Genomic DNA, 22,844 nt, shown 5'->3' with positions numbered 1-22,844 from the left:
ATATGGGGCGGTGAAAGCCAAGATAGGGCTGGTTTTCATAGATGGTGAGGAGATACAGCCCAGGCAATATAACTGAGAGGGACATAATTGGTCTCACCTTGATAGTTGTGGTACTTGGTAAGGAATGTGGGTGGAGAAGTAAGAGGGTTGTTGGAGGAAGGGGTGGTGTATGGAGGTGTGGGTTATCAATGATAGGTTGTAGGAAGGGGGAGTGGTTTATTATGCTTAAATTTAGCAGTAGTGGGGGTGGGTGAGATTTGGAGATAGGGTGGAGCGCAGAGTGAGCCCGAGCGAAGTGGGGTTATACCAAGTTACAAGGATTTCCAGGGTCTGTGAGTATTCAGGCTTAAAGAATACACCTTTACAGTGTTTTACTCAGTTCTTTTTAAAGTGAGCTGCAATTTACTCAGTTTTACTCAATTCTTTTAAAAGTGAGTTGTGTTTTACTCAATATTGTATTAAACAAAGTTTGTAGCTTACCAGGCAATTTTACTGACTGTTGGGAGATAGCAAGCATTTAACCTGAATTTTGTACAGATATTTTGTTATTTCTTTAGCAACTGTGAGATGAAGTAAGCAGGCTGTTTGAGCTGTAGAATGCTTTTTTATTACTTATTACAGCAGCCTGACAATGGAGTCTAAGACTGTTACGCTATCTTTTACTATGGACCTTAGGCTAGTTGTAGACCCAGTTCAGCCAAGCAATCTATTAGCACAACAGTTACACTTAAGATGTAGACCTTGCAGTCCTTTTCCTTAGCAAGGGACAGTGCAGGAATGCTTTTCTTTTAGTTTTCAGGATGATCGTTTCTTTTCAATACAGATTGAGCCGTTCGAGGTAAGGACAGGTGGGGTGGAAAGACCTGGTAAGGTACATAGAGTCAGTGTATGGATTCTATATGGAACATAGCTAATATAGCATGCAAACAGTATTATACATTCAGGCAGGGCATTCATTAATATTAGTAGTACCACAGCTTCTGCATTACTCTATACTCAATTGCAACTATCAGTCAGAGCAGTAGTTTACAGCACAGGCATGTTCAGTTAATTTTACACAGCTTTTCCTGTGTGGTTTTATGCTATCACTAAGTTACAGCATTAAGGCAGTACAGCTATATCCACTTGCTAAATGCTAGGAAACACTTCTGTTCATGATTCTTGAACCAGCATAATAGTATAGCAGAGCAAACTATGTTGCCAAGCTTATAATGTTAAAATTACCACATGCAGTCAATAAATATGCTTAGAAAATCACTCCTGGCTAGCAAACTTTACAGGTAATTCCACTCATTTTCTAAACATTCTACTGGTTTGGCAAATTAGAAAATCATTGCTATGCATGCTGCTTAGCTTTTTTAGTTGTTTCTTTACCACATAATCAGTGAAAAGCACAAAAAAACAGTTCTAGCATACCATTTGTGTAGAAAAACTGTCAACTGGGTCCTTGGGCACTAGGAGTCTGAAAATGGTGATTGAAGCAGTCCTAGAAGTAAACTCACATCATGGGGTGGGAAACCAAGCTTTTGATTGGCTATACCAAGTTACAAGGATTCCCAGGGTCTGTGAGTATGCAGGCTTAAAGAATATATCTTTACAGTGTTTTTACTCAGATATTCTTCATGTTTCACTGTTGCAGTCATTACATTTGGGTATCTGCTTGCAGGTAGCCCTCAGTCGGCCTGATTAACAAAGTTTTGGGTCCTGCATCGGTTGCTGTCTCTTCTTCCATGACGTCAGGTCTTCAGGGGTATAAAACATGCAGCCGACGCCATTACATCAGTCTTTCTTGCCGTCCGGTGCCCAAAGCAGAAGCAGTTCACAAGTGTCGGCCGGCCAACTCCTGAAATTTTCGTTTTTGCGTTTCAGAACCGAAGTCTTCAACTAAAGCAAAGTACCCCGTTGGGGAAAATTTTTCTTGCTCCTTACCGATGTCAGTAAAGGTTAATAATTGCATTACTTATGGAAAGGAAATACCTCATAAAGATTTTAATTCGTACTGTATTATTTTCCTAGGCCCTGACCACGATGTACCTTGCTGTCGGTTTTGTGCTTTATTTAATCAGCACACTATCCATCGTCAGTATATTTTCGCCTCTAAATATTTCGGTTTTTGGTTTAATTATCCAGAAATGTCGTCGGTTAGCCATCCGACTACCGGGATTCCAAATAACGCAAAGATAAAGACACAGACAGGCTGCCGAAGTCCAAAACTGCCGACGACGCTTCTCCTAAGCCAGTCGCCAGTTCACCGGTACTCAGTGAGGTGCTTTCGCAGCCCCTGATACCCGCTACTTCTGATTCGCAGGCCTCTACTGAGACCCATTCGGAGTCCAGAATGCTGCGAGATGCTTCAACTATGGAACCCGCGGATGTCTCTACCTTGGATGGGTCTGGAGCCGCTGTGCAGGCACCGGCTTCTGAGTGTGTATTCAGGCCTATGGACTTGCATATTAAACCAACGCCTAAATCTCGATCCATGCCTAAAAGAACAATGCCCAGGCCACATGCTCAGGCCTCTATGCCTAAAAAACAAATGATAAGAATGGCTGAAGATCTAATAACTCTAATCAGGGGTAGCCACCCCCCCCCTTCTAAGTGGCTTAGGACTGAAGTTGATTATGAATCTTCTGATCAGGATTCTGTTTTTTTTTATTCTTCTGATGATCTGGATTTTCTCTTATTTACTTATGAAGATTCTGATGCAGAGGACTCCATTCCCTCTGCTTCCCCTCATTTGGATTTTTCTTTTGGGGAAACCTTACATACTCTAAGGGAGCATTTCCACTGGGAAAGCCAGGATTTTTCTGATTCAAAAAAGAGGCTTAGGGATTTCCTTCTACTACCTCAGCATAGGCCTTTAGCTATTCCTCCTGTACTAGACATTGTTGATAATGCTTTTTTGGAATCTAGTTTGGCCCCTGATTCCCTGCCTCCTACTCCCAGAAAACCTGACAGATACTACAGTGTCCCTGAGTCCCACAAGTTCCTTTTCAAAATTCTTATTACAGATCCAGAGACTATTTCACAGGGAGCCCAAGGGCATTAAGGCTTCTACTGCTAAAAATTCTACCCCTTCTGATAGAGACTCCAGGGCGGTGGATAGATGGGGTAAGAAGGTTTACACTTCTGCAACCTTGGCCATTAGGGCATTAAACTGCCAGTTTCATATGTTAAAGTATCAGTAATATGTTATTGGACTGCTTAAACAGAAAATTATGTTGATTCCTGACTGTGTGGAAAATAAAGAATTACAGGATTTAATGCATTCTGCTGAACAAGTTGGAAAACATACTTTGTAATGTGATTTTGATTCATTAGTGGCCTCTTGCAGGGCTGCTGTTACAGGGTCTGTGCTCAGAAGGCATGCTTGGCTTAAGGAGAAATCTTTGCCTGATCATGTTAAAGCTAAATTTTTGGATGCTCCTTTAAATCAGGACCACCTGTTTGGCAACAAGGCTGAGGAAGTTCTTAAAAAGATGGAAGATAAAGCTAAATCTATGTAAACTGGTAAAGATTTTTTACAAGTTCAGCCTCTAGATTTAGTAGGCACTGGCCCTCTAAGAATTGGTCCTTTCCAGCCCCTTCCAGGTCTTCTCAAGCCAAACCCAGACACAGCAAAAACCCCAGGTTTCAGTCCCAGGGGACACACAGAACTAAGCAGTGGGGGGCCTCCACTTCCAAATCTGGCAATAATAAGACTCCCCCATGGTAAACTGTGTCAATGACTTCCTTTTAAAATTTCCAAGCACTTATCAACTGACTGCCCCTTTGTGGGGAAAGATTGCTCTTCATGCAAAGAATTGGGAACTCATTACCCAGGACAAATGGGTTTTAAATATAGTGTCCCAGGGATACAGATTTCACTTCCACATGTTGCTAACACCAAGCGGGTGGCCGGACCTACCCCCAAATCAGTTGGCAGAGGCCCAAAAACAAGTACTTTCTCTCTTAAGCATGGGGGCTATTCAACTGGTACCAGAAGAGGAAAAGGGACAAGGTTTCTACTTGAGACTTTTCCTGGTACCCAGAAACAACAATTCATGGCATCCTATCCTGGACCTGTCTGCCCTAAACAACTTTTTGGAGATTCCAAAATTTAAGATGCTGACGCTTCACCAATTACTTCCTATGCTAGGCAAAGATGCCTGGTTGGCAACACTAGATTTAAAAGAAGCATACCTGCACATCCCAATCAGGGAATCTTGCAGAAGATACCTACGCTTCAAAGCAGGCTACACGCACTATCAGTTCTCTGCACTGCCCTTTGGCTTATCTACTGTGCTCAGGGTATTCTCAGAGTGCCTAGCTCCAGTTATTGCATTTTGCAGGTAAAGAAATATTCAAATATACCCATACCTGGATGATTGTCTAGTTCAGGCAGAAAGCTAGGACATACTTTTGAATCATCTGGCCTTTGTAAAAAGGTTCTAACTTGTCTGGGGTACACCATAAATGAAAAGAAATCACACCTGGTACCCTGTCAACAAATTATATTCCTGGGAGCAAGCTTGAATACAACTTCTCAAATGGCTTACCTCACGCCAGAGAAACAAATTCATTTGGCAACCTACTTCAAACAAGTGGCCACAAAAATCATGATATCTGCAAGACAAATACTGCAAGCCTTGGGGTTCATGGCCTCCTGCATTCTTCTAATTCCATATGCAAGACTGCATATGAGGAAACTACAGTGGTATCTAAAAAGCCTATGGTGTCAGCATTCACAGGATCTAGAAGTAATGATTCCTATCCTACCTTGCCTACTCCTAGAGTTGCTTTGGTGGGCAGAGGCCTGCCACCAAAACAAGGGACTACCTTTCACACCACCCCCTGCCCCCAAACCCTAACAACAGATGCATCAGGCTATGCATGGGGGGCACACCTGGCAGGGAAGTGCATTCAGGGCAAATGGAACCCAAGTCAAGTGCACCTGCATATCAATCAAAAAGAAATGTTAGCTGTACAGAATGCTCTGACAGCCTTCAAGGACCACATTCTTCCAAGACAACTAATGGTAAAGACAGGCAGCACCACTGTTATGTGGTACATAAACAAGCAGGGGGTACACATTCTTACCCCCTCTGCAGACTAGCCATGGCAATGTGGAACACAGCCTTGAGCTACCAAGTGCACCTACAAGCTCAATTCCTGCCAGGAAAATTAAATACACTGGCAGACGGACTAAGCAGAAACCTCATGGACCCACACAAGTGGAAACTGGAACCAAGGATTTTCAACATGTTGACAAGCAAATGGGGGAGCCCAGATATAGACCTGTTTGCATCTCCCCAGAACTACCAGTTGGACAAATTTTGCACAAGGACTCCCCACAAACAAGCCTGGAAAGGGGATGCTTTGTCCTTCAGCTGGAAAAAAATATCAGTCTATGTCTTCCTCCCTCTGCCTCTGCTCTCCAAAGTACTACTAAAAATCAAACAGGACAAACCAAGGATGATTTTGATTGCTCCAGACTGGCCGTGCCAACACTGTTACCCCCTCCTGTGCAGTGTGTCATGGTTATCTCCATGGCACCTGCCTCAGACTCCTTCCCTGCTGTCTCAGCAGGAGAACCAGATTCTGCACCCTCAGCTTCTAACACTGAACCTTGCAGCCTGGCTAATTACTTAATATCTCATTTACCATCCCTCAGCAAACCTGTGATGGATATCATTTTAGAGGCAAGGAGGCCTAGTACTAGAAAATCTTATGCTGAGAAATGGAAAAGAGTCTGTGCCTGGAACCAATCTCAAGGGATGAGCACACCAGCACCCAATTTACCTCAGATTTTACAATACTTAACTGAGATGCTTCACAAGGGCCTGTCTTTTTCCTCCATTAAAATCCACGCCTCAGCCATTTCAGCTCATTATAACACAGAACCTCCCCTCTTCTGTCATCCACTGCTCAAGCAGTTCCTCAGAGAGGCCAAAAATTTGAGACCACCCAGGGGAACTCCAACCCCAGCCTGGGACTTAACCTTGTCTTAGAGAAACTCACTCTACCTCCTTTCAAGCCAGCTGCTACTGCAGACTTAAAATTTCATTCTTGGAAAACAGCTTTCCTTTTAGCAATCACTTCAGGCAGAAGGGTATCTGAATTACAGGCCCTTATGGCAGTGGAGCCTTTCATCATCCTTCATGCGGACAGGGTGTCCCTCAGAACCAATCCATCCTTCAATCCCAAGTTGGTATCCAGTGTTGCTCTTAATCAGTCCATTCATTTGCCAACCTTCTTTCCCAATCCACAGAATAAAGGGGAACGGATACTGCATTCCTTAGATGTGCACAGACAACTTAGATTCTACTTGAACAGGACTAAACCTCAAAGGAAATCTGAACAACTGCTGGTGGCATTTGCTGCAGGGGCAGAGGGGAAGGCTATTTCAAAGCAAACCATTTCTAAATGGATAAGCCATTGCATTCATTTCTGCTATAAGCACCATGGAAAACCTATCCCCCAGGGGATCAGACCTCACTCCACCAGGGCTGCATCTACCTCTACAGCCTTTCTCAGCGGCGTCCCTACCAGGGACATCCTAGAAGCTGCTACCTGGAGTTCTGTACAAATTTTCACCAAGCATTATCATTTGCCAATTTTCTCAAAATCCAGAGTTGGCTTTGCCACTGCAGTCTTGCAGGGCCTTATAGCTGGCCCTAATACTATCTAAATTCCTCCTCCCAACCATAGGTCTGGGAATCTACCCAAATGTAATGACTGCAACAGTGAAACACAAAGAACATACTACAGTTGTGTACACTTACCATAAATGTAGATGTTCGAGTGTATTCACTGTTGCAGTCCTGGTTACCCTCCCTCCAGCCCCCTAACTTCTTTTGGCTATACCTCTACTTTCCTTTACTATGCTTAAAAGCCTTTTTGGTGTATTTGCTTTTTTGTTGGAGGTTTTTCTTTGTACTTTTATATTTAACTGCTTCCCATGAGGGGGGCACCTGACATCTGGGGCAAGAAAAACTGATGTAATGGCGTCGGCTGCATGTTTTATACCCTTGACGACCTGCTGTCATGGAAGAAGGGACAGCAACTGATGCAGAACCCAATACTTTGTTAATCAGGCTGACTGAGGACTACCTGCAAGCAGATAACTCAAATGTAATGACTGCAACAGTGAATACACTCGAACATCTACATTTATGGTAAGTGTACACAATTGTACTTTCTTTTTAAAGTGAACTGCAATTTACTCAGTTTTACTCAATTCTTTTAAAAGTGAGCTGTGTTTTACTCAATATTGTATTAAACAAAGTTTGTAGCTTACCAGGCAATGTTACTGACTGTTAGGAGAAAGCAAGCTTTTAACCTGAATTTTGTACAGATATTTTGTTATTTCTTTAGCAACTGTGAGATGAAGTAAGCAGAGGGAATGTGTTATACAGACTGTTTGAGCTGTAGAATGCTTTTTTATTACTTATTACAGCAGCCTGACTATGGAGTCTAAGACTGTTGAGCTATCTTTTACTATGGACCCTAGGCTAACTGCTGACCCAGTTCAGCCAAGCAATCTATTAGCACAACAGTTACACTTAAGATATAGACCTTGCAGTCCATTTCCTTAGCGAGGAACAGTGCAGGAATGTTTTTCTTTTAGTTTCAGGATCATAGTTTCTTTTCAGCACAGATTGAGCCGTTCGAGGTAAGGACAGGTTGGGTGGAAAGACTTGGTGTAAGGTACATAGAGTCAGTGCATGAATTCTATATGAACATAGCTAACATAACAGATTGCATACAGTTTTATACATTCAGGCAGGGCATTCATTAATATTAGTAGTACCGCATTACTCAGTCTATACTCAATTGCAACTGTCAGTCAGAGCAGTAGTTTACAGCACAGGCAATTTCAGTGAATTTTACACAGCTTTTCCTATATGGTTTTATGCTATCAGTAGTTACAGCATTAAGGCAGTACAGCTAAATCCTCTTGCTAAATGCCTAAGGCGCTGTTCTAGTAGGGGCGCTTTTCCTGTATTTATTTGGTGTAGGTAGACCAGAATGGGGGCACCGGGTGGTGTGGTGGGAGTGCCGTGGAGCCCTTTTGCCTAGGGCACCAGTTGACCTAAGGCCACTCCTGAAGGCATGTTTGCCTGTGTTGTAAGTGATCATTCAATAAAGATGTTAAAAAAAAGAGAACTAAACCATTGAGATATCTCTTCTGCCAGCTGTTTGTCTTTTATGAAAGAAAAAAAAATAATAAAAAAATATTAAGCATTATTATCCAGTCCCTAAGCTAGGTTGCACTGAAGCATTTTTCAGAAATATATCCATTTAAAGTATTTATATTCTCAAAGCATAATATGTTTGATGTCCAGATGAAAACTAGAGTAGGATTTGCCTTGGATGCCCTACAGGTCATTATGTAAGTAGCTACATTTTCTGTGGGTTGAGGTTACGTGGCTTGATGTTCTTCCTTACATCTGAATAATTTTTGCAGCAGTAGTCATTGTAATGAACTTAGTGTAGTTGTATGAGGATGCTCACTGTATCAGTACATGTTTGAACAATAGGAACATTGCTGCTGTTCTTGATCCATTTTTCACCTTCCTCACTTCTTTTGTCTGGTGCTCTCTGAATATAATTATCTGCGTACCTGTTACTAATATGTTTAATTATATTACAGAGTTTAACTTGCATTGTGGTGCTGTGTTCCTTTACCCCCAACTTAGTTTTTGTAGCTGTTGATTCATTCCCCTCAGGGGTGTTTTCATTTTTGTCATTTGTGTATACGTAAGTTTATTTTTTCTTTAGCCTTATCGAAGAGCATTTGCTGGCACAGTATCTCTGTTTATCTGTCTGTACCTTTAGAATCTAGAAAAAACAAAAGAGGGTGCATGGTACAGTCTGTTTCAAGCTTTGTCCCGTCTTAAAACAGCAGCTTGACACTGCTTCCATATGTGCAAATTGGGATGACTGGCAGCTGAAACGGTCACCCTCGGAGGCTGAGCTCCTCCTTCAGCTAATACTGTATACATCTGCGTACTCTGTGTGGTAGTGATCATATTATTTGTACATCTACTGTAATATTGAATGTTGTCTTGCAAGTATACTTTCTTGAAGAATTCTTAGTTAAATCCCCTTAGCCATATTATTTTGCCTTTAGTTTTTGGTGCACAATCAAAACCTTTTCTTCTGAGAAAGGACTTTGCTTAGTTCCTGTATCTTCTGCATTCCTCATGACCATTTTTGTTAAGTCTCTGTTCTGTTTCTTTACGAGTACTAAGTAACATTACACATTGTCATTCATGCATTTTCACTACCCCTGCCTATCACTGCTTTTATTTAACTGCACTGTCCCTCACCTAGGCTTTATTTGCTCTTTTCTTTATCTGTGCAATGCACATGGCAGAATTTCTCCCTTCTGTAAAATTGCTTTTTTCTTCCAAGTATACATTTTGCTAGTTTGACTGCATTCCTTCTTCTTTCTCCTTTAATTGGTAGTATTTCTGTCTTCTTCTACTTCTGTGTATTTTCTTTTATATTTTTAAATATTGCATGGTTCTTCCAGCCTCTGATGTAATCTTCTTGAAATTACATACTGGTGCAATGTTCATCATAATGCTATCACATGACAACAGGTGGTATGCAGAAACTGTGCATTTTGGATTTGTGAAGCTAGGTTCACAGTTGTCCCTGCAACTAGCCCAAAACCTTCCTCAAAAGTTGTGCCTTTCAGTGAAAAGGTTATTGCTAGTGGCCATGATTGTTTAGGTAAACTACACCAGAGCCACTGTACAGAGAATAGTTGAACAGAATACTTGTAAAATGCTTAATTGTTAATTTCATTTCATTTATTCATGCAATCCAGACTAGAACATTTAGTACAAAAATTAACTTCTGACTGTAAATTATGTTTCTGTGTACTGCTCTATAATTGTGCAGTTTTTCATAGTGACTGGAATCATGTAGTTGACATACAAAGGTAATATTTTGAAGACTATTGATGACCAAATGGAAAGAATAGTCTTCAATTTGGATGTAAAATGAGAAATTTGAACAAGAGTTCCACAAGTGTGTGAAACATAGTACTGTTTAACACGTTCATATGTAGTACTGTTTAACGCATTCATATGTAAAACTTAACACTGGGTAAAGGTGTGAATTGTTGTTTATATAATTTGTAATGCAAGTTCCTAACATTTTTTATTTTTATGCTTTTAAGGAAATAATGTGTATACGTTTGGTCTTGGCCAATTTGGACAGCTGGGACATGGCACTTTTATTTTTGAATCACCCGTGCCAAAGGTTTTGGAACAGCTGAAGAATCAAAAAGTGCAATATGTTGCATGTGGAGAGAATCATACTGCTCTCATAACAGGTTCAGTATGTTAATTAAGTGCATTTTAAAAATAAGTGTTTTTTGTGGCTTTATTTAAAGTCAAAGACAAAATGAAATATAATTATTATTTTGTTTTTACATTTTATTGTATCCTGTTTGCTGGTAAGGATTGTTTATGGCTGAAATCAAAATCTGAAGTAGTTTACTTCATTTGATCTTCAACCTGTGGGTTTTGGATCCGTATTGGATCCAAGCCGGCAGCTTCGCTAGCATCTGCTACGAGCTCCAAGTTCCTCCCCTTACCAATAATACACCACCACTACCTTCCATCCCCCAGATCTCATTTGCCGAGGCTAGCCTAAACATCGTGATTCTTGACTCCAAGTTGTGAGTAGGGTTTCTATCTTTGATTAGTGTTTTTTGTATGTGTGTGTGTGTGTGTGTGTGTGTGTGTGTGTGTGTGTGTGTGTGTACTTGCTAGTGTAGGTTTCCTCTCTTCCTCCCCTCGCTGGTGCGTCAGGTTTAAGGCCTTTTTCTTAGTTTTTAGGTAGGTAGTTTATAGTTTGTCTTCCCCTCCCCCCTCAGCCTTCTGTGTGCTTGTCTGAGTGTGTGGTGAGTGGCGTGTGTTGTTTAAAGTTTGTTCTTGTTGTGGGACATGGCAGATCTCCCAAAACAAGTTTTTAAGAGATGCATGTGGCCACACTGCGGTGGTGGTGCTGCGGTAGCGTTGTCGCCTCACAGTAAGACTTCGTCCAGTTCGATTCTCAGCTAGAGCGTCTTCTGTGCGGAGACGTGCGTGAATGGGCGTACCTTCATTGAAGGTTGTACGTCAGGGCCGGCAACTCGGCACGTAAAAATCTACTGCTAATCATTAGTGGACTGGAGTTCTGCTGTGGCGACTCCTAACCAGGAAAAGCCGAAAGACACAACAACAACTGAGTGTGGCCACAAATTGTCACCTGCTGATGGCCACACTCTTTGCATGCTGTGTTTGGGTGTGGCACATTTAGCCACAGATTGTTCTATTTGCACGGGTTTTAACCCGCACGCCTTTAAGGATCGGCGGGCCAAATTAGTTATGAAGGGCCTGCTCCCTTCTATGGAGGCAGCCGCCTCCTCTTCTGCTTCGGACACAGCTGTTACTGTGGCCGCCTCTCCTGCTATTCTTGTCCTTCCTTCTCCTCCCTCCCAGGCTGGGACTCATCCACCTACCTCTAAACCTGTGGAAACGGAGCACAGAGAAAGCAGAGAGAAGGAAAGAGAGCACCGACCAGAAAAGAGAAAGAGGTCCCCGGACCTTACAGATCTGTCAGGACCTCCTACTAAAAGTCAGTCTAGGCAAAGTGACTCCCCTCGGCTCCGATCTCCAAGATTTTCTCCAGAGCCAGAGGAGGCCCTACCACCCTGTAGAGCCTCATTTCCTTGACCCGCCAAGTTGGAGTCCGTGGTTTTGTCACGGTCCACCCACAGTCTCTCTGAAGTCGACATGGATAAAATGATGTGGAGATTTATTCACACACAAATTCAAATGGGAGACTTTCCAGCCCCCACTCCCTCTGAAGGTGGGAGCTCGCTTCCCTTCTTTACACCAATATCTCCTTCTCCGATCCGACCCCTGGCTTCAGAGTACATGGATCCGAGGATGGCCCTAGTCAGGTGGTCGGCGCTGTCTGTACCTATCTCCTCGATGCCGGCAGCTGCCTGGAGCATGTCAGATCCAACTAGTTTAGATCCGAGTGGCTCTCAGAGCCAGAGCCTGGGTGTCGTATCCGAAGTGGTGGAGCTATTTCCATCGGCTCTGATGTTATCGGCTCAAGGTCCCCCCCTTGGAGCACTACTTCAGGCTCGGTTCCGATTCTCGCTTCGAATCTGGGGAGAGTGGTTCCCTTAATGGTGTCCCAGGAAGCTCACTCTCCCTCGGCATTTAATGTTGTAGAAAGGATTCTCTCCAATGGATTGAGGCCCCTGACTATATCTTTGGACTCCGCCCTGACTCCTTCTGCTTTGTGTGCAAATCCCATCATTTTACCATAGGGACAGCCCATGCTTGAGGAGCCCCAGGCGATTCCCAGTGAGGAACAAGTGGTTTGCGAGTTCCCTCCAGAAAGCCCAACTGGAGAGGTTCCTCGCAAGCATATGTGCAAGAGGAGGCACTTGGACTCCTCCCCTGAGTCCCTCACTAAGGACACTGATTTGGATGACGGGGAAGGTTCCCCCAAATCACCTCCTGAGGATGTGTCCTTCAGAGACATCATGGAAATCTTGCGCCAGCGGGGAGGTTGGTCCACCCCAAAACCTTCCTCAGACAAATCTGTGTTTCTGGAGGCTTTTGGCATGGGCCCATCTACTTTCTGGGTGTCCCCTCCCACGGATCCCTTGGTGGACTTGGTCAGCTCATGGGCTTGGAAGGTGCCGGACACTGTGGAACCTTTCCCTAAATGCCAGGACAAAATATTGAGCCCCCCTGCAGACAGACCGGCATGGAATAAAGGGTCCCCTGTAGACGCTATGGTGGTAGCAGCCACCACCAAAAAGGAACTAGCCCAGGAGAGTTCCTCGGTCCATCCGCCTGACAGTGAGTCTAGGATGATGGACCGCCTAGGGAAGCAGGTTTATGAGTCAGTGACCTTTTCTTTCAAGGCTCTGAACTATCTGGCCCACATTACTAGACTACAGCAGGACTTGATTGAGGAACTGGCTGAGTCTCTCCCAAAGTCCATTTAGCAGGAGGGGACAGAGCCATGTTCTTCTACCTTGACAGTGGTGGCTCAGATTATGTCAGTTCACGGAACCCTTCAAGGTGTCTTTTGCGAATGCCCCTTATGACGGTTCTTCCCTGTTTGGTAAGACCATCTGAGACACTTTGATCCAGAGTGAGAAAGACAGGAAGACACTGTCTGCTATCGGAATCCACTTCTCGAACCCTCAAATATCCTTTTCCCGGAATCAGCGAGGGCAAAAGAAGATGTGCTTCCGGAAGTCTCAGTATTCCCGGGACACTCAGGGCTCTTCTTCCCCTAGAGGCAGAGGGGGACAGGATAGACACTGGCCCAGAGGCGAGAGGATCCAAGGAATTTTGGGTCTCAAGAACCTTTCTTGGACAAGCCCACGCAGCAACCCTGAGGGGTTTGTCCGACTGCTTTGCTCTGGAGGCAGTCGGGGGTCACCTATCGTTGCACCTGGTGGCATGGGAGTCCATGTCATCAGACAGTTGGGTGCTTCACATAATTTCCAGAGGCTATTCAATCCCATTTGTGGTTCCTCCTACACCTTACAAACACCTCTCGGACATACCACCCATGCAAAGGGAGGCAGCAACGCTAGAAGTTTTCAAGCTGCTAGAGAAACGAGCCATCAAACCCGTCCCCCCAGATCAGTTCAGATTGGGCATCTACTCCAGGTTCTTTTTGGTGCCAAAAAAGATGGGGGACTTAAAACCCATTCTGGACCTATCTACTCTGAACTTGTCCTTTGCCAAAGAAAAGTTCCGGATGGTCACTTTACAGTCCATCATGCTGTACCTGCAAGAGAGCAACTGAATGTGCTCATTTGACCTCCAGGATGCTTACTATCACATAAAGGTGCACAGAAGCTTCAGGAGGTTCCTCCGCTTCCAGCTAGGAGCCAGTCATTATCAGTTCCGAGCTCACCTGAGGCTTCAGGGGATTCAGGTCTACCCTTACCTGGACGATTGGGTCCTTACTGCTCCCACCAAGCATCTACTTTGTTGGACCAGAGATTTTTTCCTATAGCTTGCACACTACGTATGGATTACAGTCAACACAGCCAAATCCCTACTGAATCCTGTCTAAGTGATAGAATACATAGGGGCATGGATAGACACGCTGCAGACAAACATTTTCCTGACCACGGAGAGAGTTGAAACCTAAGGATGCATGTCGCCTTCATTTACCGAGCTCACCTTTCCTCAGCAGAATCAGTCTTGAGGGCCCTAGGTTCTATGGCAGCAACCATAACACTCCTTCCGTGTGCTCGATTGCATATGCGAGTACTGCAGTGGACTCTAGCGGTGCAATGGTCCCTGTTGGATCTTCCATTGTCTCACCCAATACACCTCAGCTGAGTCTGCAGTTTGTCCCTTCTTTGGTGTATGGAGTCTTTGGAAATTTTGGAGGGACGACCTTTTTTTCCAGCTCCTACCCAAGCCACAGTGACCACGAACGCCTCCCAACTAGGGTGGGGTGGCATTGTTTGGAAAGGACAGTCCAAGGCTTGCGGTCCCCGATCAAGACCAGTTTGCATATAAATGTTCTGGAGATGAGGGTGGTCCTTTTAGCATTGCAGGCCCTTCATGTCTTCCTACCTCTGGGAACCGTTGCACTGCAGTCAGAGAACATGTCAGTGGTCTGGTATATCAACAAACAGGGAGGGACCAGATCTTACCCCCTTTGTCGCAAGGCCATGAGAGTTTGGGAATGGGCAATCTCCACCAGTCATTTTCTGATAGCAATGCATATTCTGGGATTGTCCAGCATTCTAGCAGACAAACTAAGCTGGACTATTCTGTTGCCTTACGAGTGGTTTCTGAATCCTTCAGTGGCGGAGCAGATCTTTCAAGAGTGAGGTCGGCCTTGCTGCAATCTCTTCGCATCTCCTGCCAACGCAAAGTGCAGCGAGTTCTTCGCTATGAACCCCCCGCTGGGGGAGTCCCCCAGAGACCCTCTAGTCGATACTTGGCCTCCCGGTCTTCTTTTATGCTTATCCTCCTGTACCCCTTATTCCAAAGTTTCTACAGAAAGCTTGTCGACTGGGGAGCAAAGTGATCCTCATTGCCCCATTTTGGCCTCGCCAGGTATGGTTTCCCTTCCTTTGGTCTCATCTTCTAGCACTGCCTTGGATCCCACTCTGGAACTCATTTTGCACCCCTTGAGGAGCCCTCATCCAAATCTGGACAGTCTGAGGCTCACAGCTTGGCTTCTCCAGTTCCCTTAATTGCTAGGACTCCTGGATTGTCTTCTTCAGTCAGATCTATTCTGGTGGCAGCTCATAAGTCATCCACCAGGAAGATTTGTCGTAGCAAATGGAAGCGTTTTTCCTTTTGGGCTTCTCAAAGGAGTTTAGATCTATTCACGGCTCCCGTTCCGGCTATTCTTGATTTTCTGGGAAATATTTTTCAACAAGGGGCAAGCTCATCTACGATTAAGGTTCAACTAGCTGCCATTTCTCATTTTCATGTGGGCGAGAATTCTGCTTCTTTAGCCTCTCCCAGATTGTGTAAAGCTTTTATCAAAGGTACCTTTCTCTTACGTCCTCCGGCAAAGATCCCGTTCCCCTGTGGGACCTTACTGTGGTACTTCAAGCGTTGGTTGCTTCGCCATTTGAACTTTCAGCAACCACGGATCTTAAGTTTTTGTGTTGGAAAACAGCATTTCTAATGGCTATCACCCCTGTAGGTGGGTTTCAGAACTGCAAGTGTTGTCTGTCTAGGTTCCATACATGATTTTCCACAAGGACAGGGTTTCTCTTTGCACCAATCCTTCTTTTCTCCCAAAAGTAGCATTGGAGGTTAATATCAGTCAAACTATCAATTTACCTGTTTTCTTCCCAAATTTTACAAACAAAATGGAGTACAAGTTGCATTTGTTGGATGTTCATAGACAGTTACGGTTCTGTTTACACAGGACCAAAACCTTTCGTAAATCTGACCAGTTGTTTGTGTCCTTTTCTAAACCTTTTTTGGGTAAACCTATCTCTAAGGTTACCATTGCTAGGTGGATCTCCCTATGTATTCTTCAGATCTACAAGGATAAAGGATGTTCATCGTGTTTCACTGTTGCAGTCATTACAATTGGGTTATCCTGCTGGTGGTCGGCCTGAGTTCCAAAGTCTATGTCCAACGTCAGTGCGCCAGGGGTATAAAAGATGCAGCCAACGCCATTTTCTTCAGTCTTTCTTGCCGCACGGTGCCCGAAGCAAAAGCAGTTCGCAAGTGCCGGTCGGCCGACTCCTGAGGTTTTCAAATTCGAATTTCAGAACCGAAGTCTTCATTAAAGCCAAGTACCCCGTTGGGGAAACTTTTTCTTGCTCCAGACCGATGTCAGAAAAAGTTAATAATTGTATTTCGTGTAGGAAGCAAATACCTCATAAGGATTTTCATTCTTAATGTACTCCTTGCCTAGGCCCTGACCACGATGTTGCTAGTTGTCGGTTTTGTGCTAGATTTAACCAACACACTATTAAGCGGCGGCACGTTTTTGCATTTCATTATTTTGGCAGAAGATTTAACTATATAATGCCGTTGGAGCAACTGACTACCAGAGTTTATAAAAAGCGCAAAGAAAAGGGCAGGCACCCGAGGTCCAAAACCAATGACGAGGCTTCCACTAGGCCTGTCGCCGGTTCACCAGTTCTCAGTGAGGCGCTTTCGCAGCCCCTGATGCCCGCTACCTCAGAGCCACAGACAGCTTCCGACTCCCACGTGGAGCTGACTAGGCCGCTGGAAACTCAAGGTATTAGACACTCGGATGCTATTCCCTCAGATGGGTCTGGAGCCGCTGAGCAGTCACCGGCTTCTGAGGGTGTTTTCAGGCCTACACAGTTATATGTAAAACCAACTTCAGCTTCAAAGGCAAAGACTAAAGCAGCTCTAAAGACAAAGAAACAAGTACAGCATTCTCCTGGACAGGCCTCCATGCCTAAAAAACAGATGCTTAAAATGGCCGAAGACCTAATTACTTTGATCAGTGGTTCCCATCCCCTCCTGATAAGAGTCCTAGGCAAGAGATAGAATATGCATCTTCAGATCAGGTTTCCATTTCCTCTGATTCCTCTTCTGAGCAGGAATATTCTCTTCCTCCCTATGAGGATTCTGATGCTGAAGAATCTATTTCTTCAGCCTCTCCTTCTGAGGATTATTCTTTTGGGGAAACCCTACATACTTTGAGGGAGCATTTCCACTGGGAGAGCCAAGATTACTCAGAATCCAAGAAAAGGCTCAGAGACTTCCTTTTATTACCTCAGCACAGGCCCCTTGCTATTCCTCCTGTTTTAGACATTGTAGATGATGTATTTTCAGAGTCCGGACTGTCACTTGACTCTTTGCCACCAGCTACTGTTAAACCAGACAGATACTACAGAGTTCCTGATTCACATAAATTTCCAGACCCAGAAACTATCTTTCAGGGTCCCAAAGGGGTCAAGGCATCCATGACAAAAAACCCTATACCCTCTGATAGGGATTCAAGGGCCCTGGACAGATGGGGGAAAAAGATTTATACTTCTGCTACCTTGGCTGTAAGAGCTTTAAATTGTCAATTTCATATGCTTAAATATCAGCAATATCTAATGTCACTGCTTAAACAGAAAATGTTGACAAATCCAGAATGTGCAGAAAACAAAGAAATGCAGGATTTATTGCATGCAGCTGAACAAGTAAGAAAGCATACTTTGCAATGTGGTTTTGATTCTCTAGTGGCCTGTTGCAGGGTCGCTGTTACGGGTTCTGTCGTTAAGAGACATGTTTTGTTAAAAAAGCAGAATCTTCCCAATCATGTTAAAGCAAAATTATTAGATGCTCCATTACAACACGATACCTTGTTTGGTGTTAAAGCAGAAGAGGTGTTGAAGAAAATGGAGGACAAAGCTAAATCTATGCAAACAGTCAAGGATTTCTTACAGGTACAGCCTCCCAGATTTAGCAGGAACTGGCCTCCAAAGAATTGGTCCTTTCCAGTGTCAGACAGGCCATAAAGAGGCAGATACATATGCCCCAGAGGCAGATCCCAGCCCCAAGGCTCATACAGGCCTAAACAATGGGGTACTTCAACCTCCAAAAGCGGAGAAGAAAAATCACAGCCATACAGGAAACAGTCTCAATGACCTTCCCCTGCCAGCACCAAGCACTTATCTTCTGGCAGCTCCTTTGGGGGGAAAACTAGCACTTTTTTCACAAAATTGGCACATGATCACCCAGGACAAATGGGTCTTAAATATCGTATCCCAGGGCTACAGGTTCCATTTTCATACCCTGCCAAGGCCAAACGGTATGCCAGACCTGCCTCGCAATCAATGGGCAATGGCACAGAAACAAGTTTCATCCCTCATGGACATGAGAGCCATTCAGCAAGTACCACAGCAAGAGCAGGGACTAGGATTTTACTCGAGGCTATTCTTGGTGCCCAGAAAGGACAAAACCTGGAGACCAATACTGGACCTGTCTATCCTGAACACATTCCTGGATATTCCAAAATTCAAAATGTTAACTCTGCAGCAGCTTCTGCCTGTGCTGGGCAAGAAGGCTTGGCTTGTGACTTTAGACCTAAAAGAGGCATAAATGTATGTCCCAATCAGACAATCATGCAGAAGATACCTCAGATTTATAGCTGGCTCAATGCATTACCAATTCTCTGCACTGCCCTTTGGCTTATCTACTGCGCCTAGGGTCTTCACAAAATGCCTGACACCAGTAATTGCCTTTTGCAGACAAAGAGGAATTCAAATATATCCTTACTTGGACGACTGCCTTATTCAAGCAGAGAACAAGGACACTCTACTACAGCATCTGGCATTTGTAAAAACATTACTAACAGACCTAGGCTACACATTTAACGAAAAGAAATCAAAACTCGTACCCTCTCAAGAGATAATATTCCTGGGTGCAAGCTTAAATACAAATGCCCAGATGGCTTATCTCACGCCAGACAAACAGACAACTGACTACTTATTTCAAAATGTTGGCAACAAAGACCCAGTTATCTGCAAGAAAAATTCTGCAGGCTTTGGGCTTCATGGCATCCTGCATTCTGCTAATTCCATATGCAAGACTGCATATGAGGAAACTTCAATGGTATCTAAAAAGTGTTTGGACTCAACATTGCCACAGCCTGGAAACAATAATTACCCTCATTCCCTGCCTGCAACAAGAGTTTTGATGGTGGGCAAAAGCCTGTCACCACAACACGGGACAGCCATTCACCTTACCCACAGCCAGGCAGACATTGACAACAGATGCATCAGATTATGCCTGGGGGGCCCATATGGCAGGAAGATGTATTCAGGGCACATGGTTCACAAGTCAAATGCATCTACATATCAATCAAAAAGAGATGCTAGCAGTTCAAAATGCCCTGACAGCCTTCAAGGATCTACTTCATCCAGGACAACTACTGATAAAGACGGACAATACCACAGTCATGTGGTACATAAACAAGCAAGGAGGCACACTTTCCTACCCCCTCTGCAGACTAGCCATGAACTTGTGGGACACAGCATTGACTTATCAAGTACATCTGCAAGCACAATTCTTGCCAGGAAGGATAAATACTCTGGCAGATGAATTAAGCAGAAACCTAATGGATCCCCATGAGTGGAAATTGGATCCACAAGTCTTCAACATAGGTTCATACTAGGCTATCTGCCCTAGGGCATTTATAAGCCTAGCCAGAATGCGTTTGGCTTTCGCCACCCATTTTAAATTAATTTTGCTATGCCCTTTTTCTAGGTTAGTATACTGTGCCTCTGTCTAACAGTGACACAGAAGTGATACCCGAGTTAAACCTACGATCTCCCATCCACTCATCAAGATTCCTCTTGAAGAGAGTCAGTGAGGGACTCTGCCTAACCTGGACTGGGATTTTATTCCAGAGTGAAGGGAGCCTCTGGGTTATGAATCTGTCCCTCCAGCATATCCTATTTATTTCAGTGCTGAGGTTCAAGTCTCGAGCGTAGCTCGATGGGATTTGGATTTTCTGAGGTGCAGCATGTCCATTAATTCCTGGTTGGACATGGCTTTATACGTTAGGCACAGATCGCCCCTGAACAGGCGGTATGCCACTGAGTAGAGCTGGAGTTTCTTTAATTGGGCAGCATATGGCATCTGTTTGAGCCCTTTGATCCTCTTGGTGAGGTACTTTTGGGGTCTTTCCAGTTGCTGCAGGTGTCTGGTAAGGTACATCCCAAAAGGGGCATTTTACTCAATTATGGGCCTGATGAGGGATGAGTAAAGAGGCACGATGACCTCCCCTGATCCAGATATGAATCCCTTCATGATTAGGTGGGCTATATAAAATGTTTTTCTAACCACTTTGGCCACGTGGTTGTCAAATGAGAGACTGCTATCAACTTGGGTCCCCAGGTCCCTAATTACTTCTTCTGTACTTAATGGATTACCGCCTATGTGGTAATTTGTGGGCACTTTGTTTTTGCCAAAGGGGATGACTATACACTTTTTGGCGTTTAGCGTGAGGACATGGCTCTGGCACCAGTTGTCTGTTTCTATGAGGCCCTTTTGGAGGATGCTTCTGTCTGCTGGAGAGTCGATTATGGCGCCCAGTTTGCAGTCATCTGCGAACTTGGTCAGCCACAGTCCTTCCGTGTTGGCCTGTACCTCTGAGAAATATATACCAAACAAAGAGTTCCCAGGACTGAGCCTTGTGGGATGCCACTTGTAACTGGTTTGGAGTCTGACATGGCTCCAGCAATTCTAACCATGTGGGTTCTGTCCTTGAGCCAGTTTGCAACCCATCTAGTGACATAGGGGTTTATATTTAAGCTGGTGAGCTTAATCTATAATGCCCGAGTGGGGTATTGTATCGAAGGCTTTTGCGAGGTCCAGGTAGGCTGTGTGGACCACCTTCCCCTCATCAATGGCCTTGGTGACTGTTTCAAAGAAATCAACCAGGTTTAAGAGGCAGGATCTGCCCTTAACAAAGCCGAACTGGGTAGGATCCAGTGTCTGTAGGTCCCCAATATCTTTATTTATGAGGTCCATGATGATTCTTTCCATAGCTTTGCAGACCAAGCTAGTCAGACTTATGGGGCGATAGTTTCCAGGATCCGTTGAGGCACCACCTTTGTGGAGAGGGACCACTGTTGCTGTACACCACTCTTTGGGTACATATCCTGTAGTAAGGCTGAGATTGAACAGTATTATGTTTGGGTTTAGCTCTTCTTGGAGTTCATGTAGGACGCAGCCCGGGACACCGTCTGGTCCCATTGATGCTGTGTTTTTTGCTTTAGAGAGTGGCTCTTACCTGAGCATCTGAGATGTCAGGGGCAGCACTCTGCTGGGATAGATATTTGCCCTTTGGTGGGAGGGGAAGTTTGCGCTGAACCTGACAGCTAGGATGTTGGCAATGTCTGTGGGTTCGTGTATTTTTGTCATTTTGGACTAATTCTGAGCATGTCTGGGAATTCCCACCCAGGTTCCTAACATAACTAAAGAAAGCCTTGTGATTATCCTTAGTGTCCTGTGCAATTTTTCTCTCGAAGCTGGCCTTAGACGATTTTATGAGTGCCCGTAGTTTTTTGCTAATACTGATCAGAGATGCCTTCCCCTTTTGGGATTTTGCTCTATCATTTAGTAGCTTCCTCCTTCTATTGTATAGTTTGTTTATGGCTGGGGACCACCAGACAGGACGTCTGCCTTTGGAGGATTGGGTCTTGGTTTTATTTGGGATTGCATGATCCATGCATTCCTGAAGGTGTTCATAGAATGCATTTTTCAAGGATTTTGCGGTCTGGGCCGTATTTTCCACATTAACATGATAACAAGGAACTGGAGATGCCCGGATATAGACCTATTTGCCTCCCATCACAGTTGTCAACTACAAAGATTCTGCACAAGGACTTATCACAAGCAAGCATGGAAAGTGGACGCTCTATCTTTTAGCTGGAAAAACCTAACAGTATATGCCTTTCCTCCTCTGCCTCTCCTCCCCAAGGTACTTCTTAAGGTCAGACAAGAGAAGCCAAATATTAATACTGATTGCCCCAGACTGGCCCCGCCAGCACTGGTACCCAATCCTAAAGAGTTTGTCTCAATGCCTAGCTTGGACATTACCTCAAATCCCTCACTTATTGACCCAACAAGACAGTCCGATACTGGACAGCCAACTCAGGACCTTAAACCTGGCAGCATGGCGGATAATGTAGCCATTCAAGACACACCTCTTTCTAAAGCAGTTATGAATGTTATTTTGGAGGCCAGGAGACCTAGCACCAGAAAAATCTTATGCAGAAAAATGGAAGAGATTCTGTGCTTGGAACCAGGCACAAGGTATTGCCACGATTGTTCCAAATATTCCTCAGATTTTGCAATACTTAACTGAGATGCTGGATAAAGGCATTTCCTTTTCATCAATTAAAATTCATGCCTCTGCCATTTCAGCTCATTGCAATACAGAACCACCTATTTTTTCTCATCCATTACTAAGGCAGTACCAAAGAGGGACCAAAAACATAATATCCCCAAGGAGAGCACCAGTACCTGCATGGGACCTCAACTATGTCTTGGAAAAACTTACACTGCCTCAGTTTGAGCCAACCTCTGCAGCTGATATAAAATTCTTATCCTGGAAAACAGCTCTTCTCCTAGCAATAACCTCCACTAGACAAGTCTCAGAGTTACAGGCACTCATGGCTGTGGAACATTTTATCATTTTCCATCCTGACAGGGTTTCTCTGAGGACAAACCCTACATTTATGCCTAAGGTAGTGACCAGTTTGGCCCTTAACCGAACAATTCACTTGCCTACCTTTTACCCAAACTCACAGAATAAGGGTGAGAGACTTCTGCATTCTTTGGGCATTCACA

The 22,844-nt window shown here is 44.3% G+C and overlaps 1 protein-coding gene across 1 annotated transcript in view; it reads left to right on the top strand.

Moving 5' to 3' along the window:
* LOC122802170 (X-linked retinitis pigmentosa GTPase regulator-like) overlaps nt 1-22,844 on the top strand; it is a gene marked incomplete at its 5' end in the record, with an annotated part of 1,226,514 nt that overhangs the window by 956,906 nt on the left and 246,764 nt on the right. Inside the window, one exon of the mRNA XM_044071841.1 lies at nt 10,175-10,330. Within this exon, the coding sequence (XP_043927776.1) occupies nt 10,175-10,330 (156 nt within the window). The remainder of the gene's footprint in view (nt 1-10,174; nt 10,331-22,844) is intronic.

Source organism: Protopterus annectens, chromosome 5.part0, assembly GCF_019279795.1.
Source record: "Protopterus annectens isolate FY-2018-M chromosome 5.part0, PAN1.0, whole genome shotgun sequence".
Lineage (NCBI taxonomy): Eukaryota > Metazoa > Chordata > Ceratodontiformes > Protopteridae > Protopterus > Protopterus annectens.
This window is presented reverse-complemented; position numbering and strand designations above follow the sequence as displayed.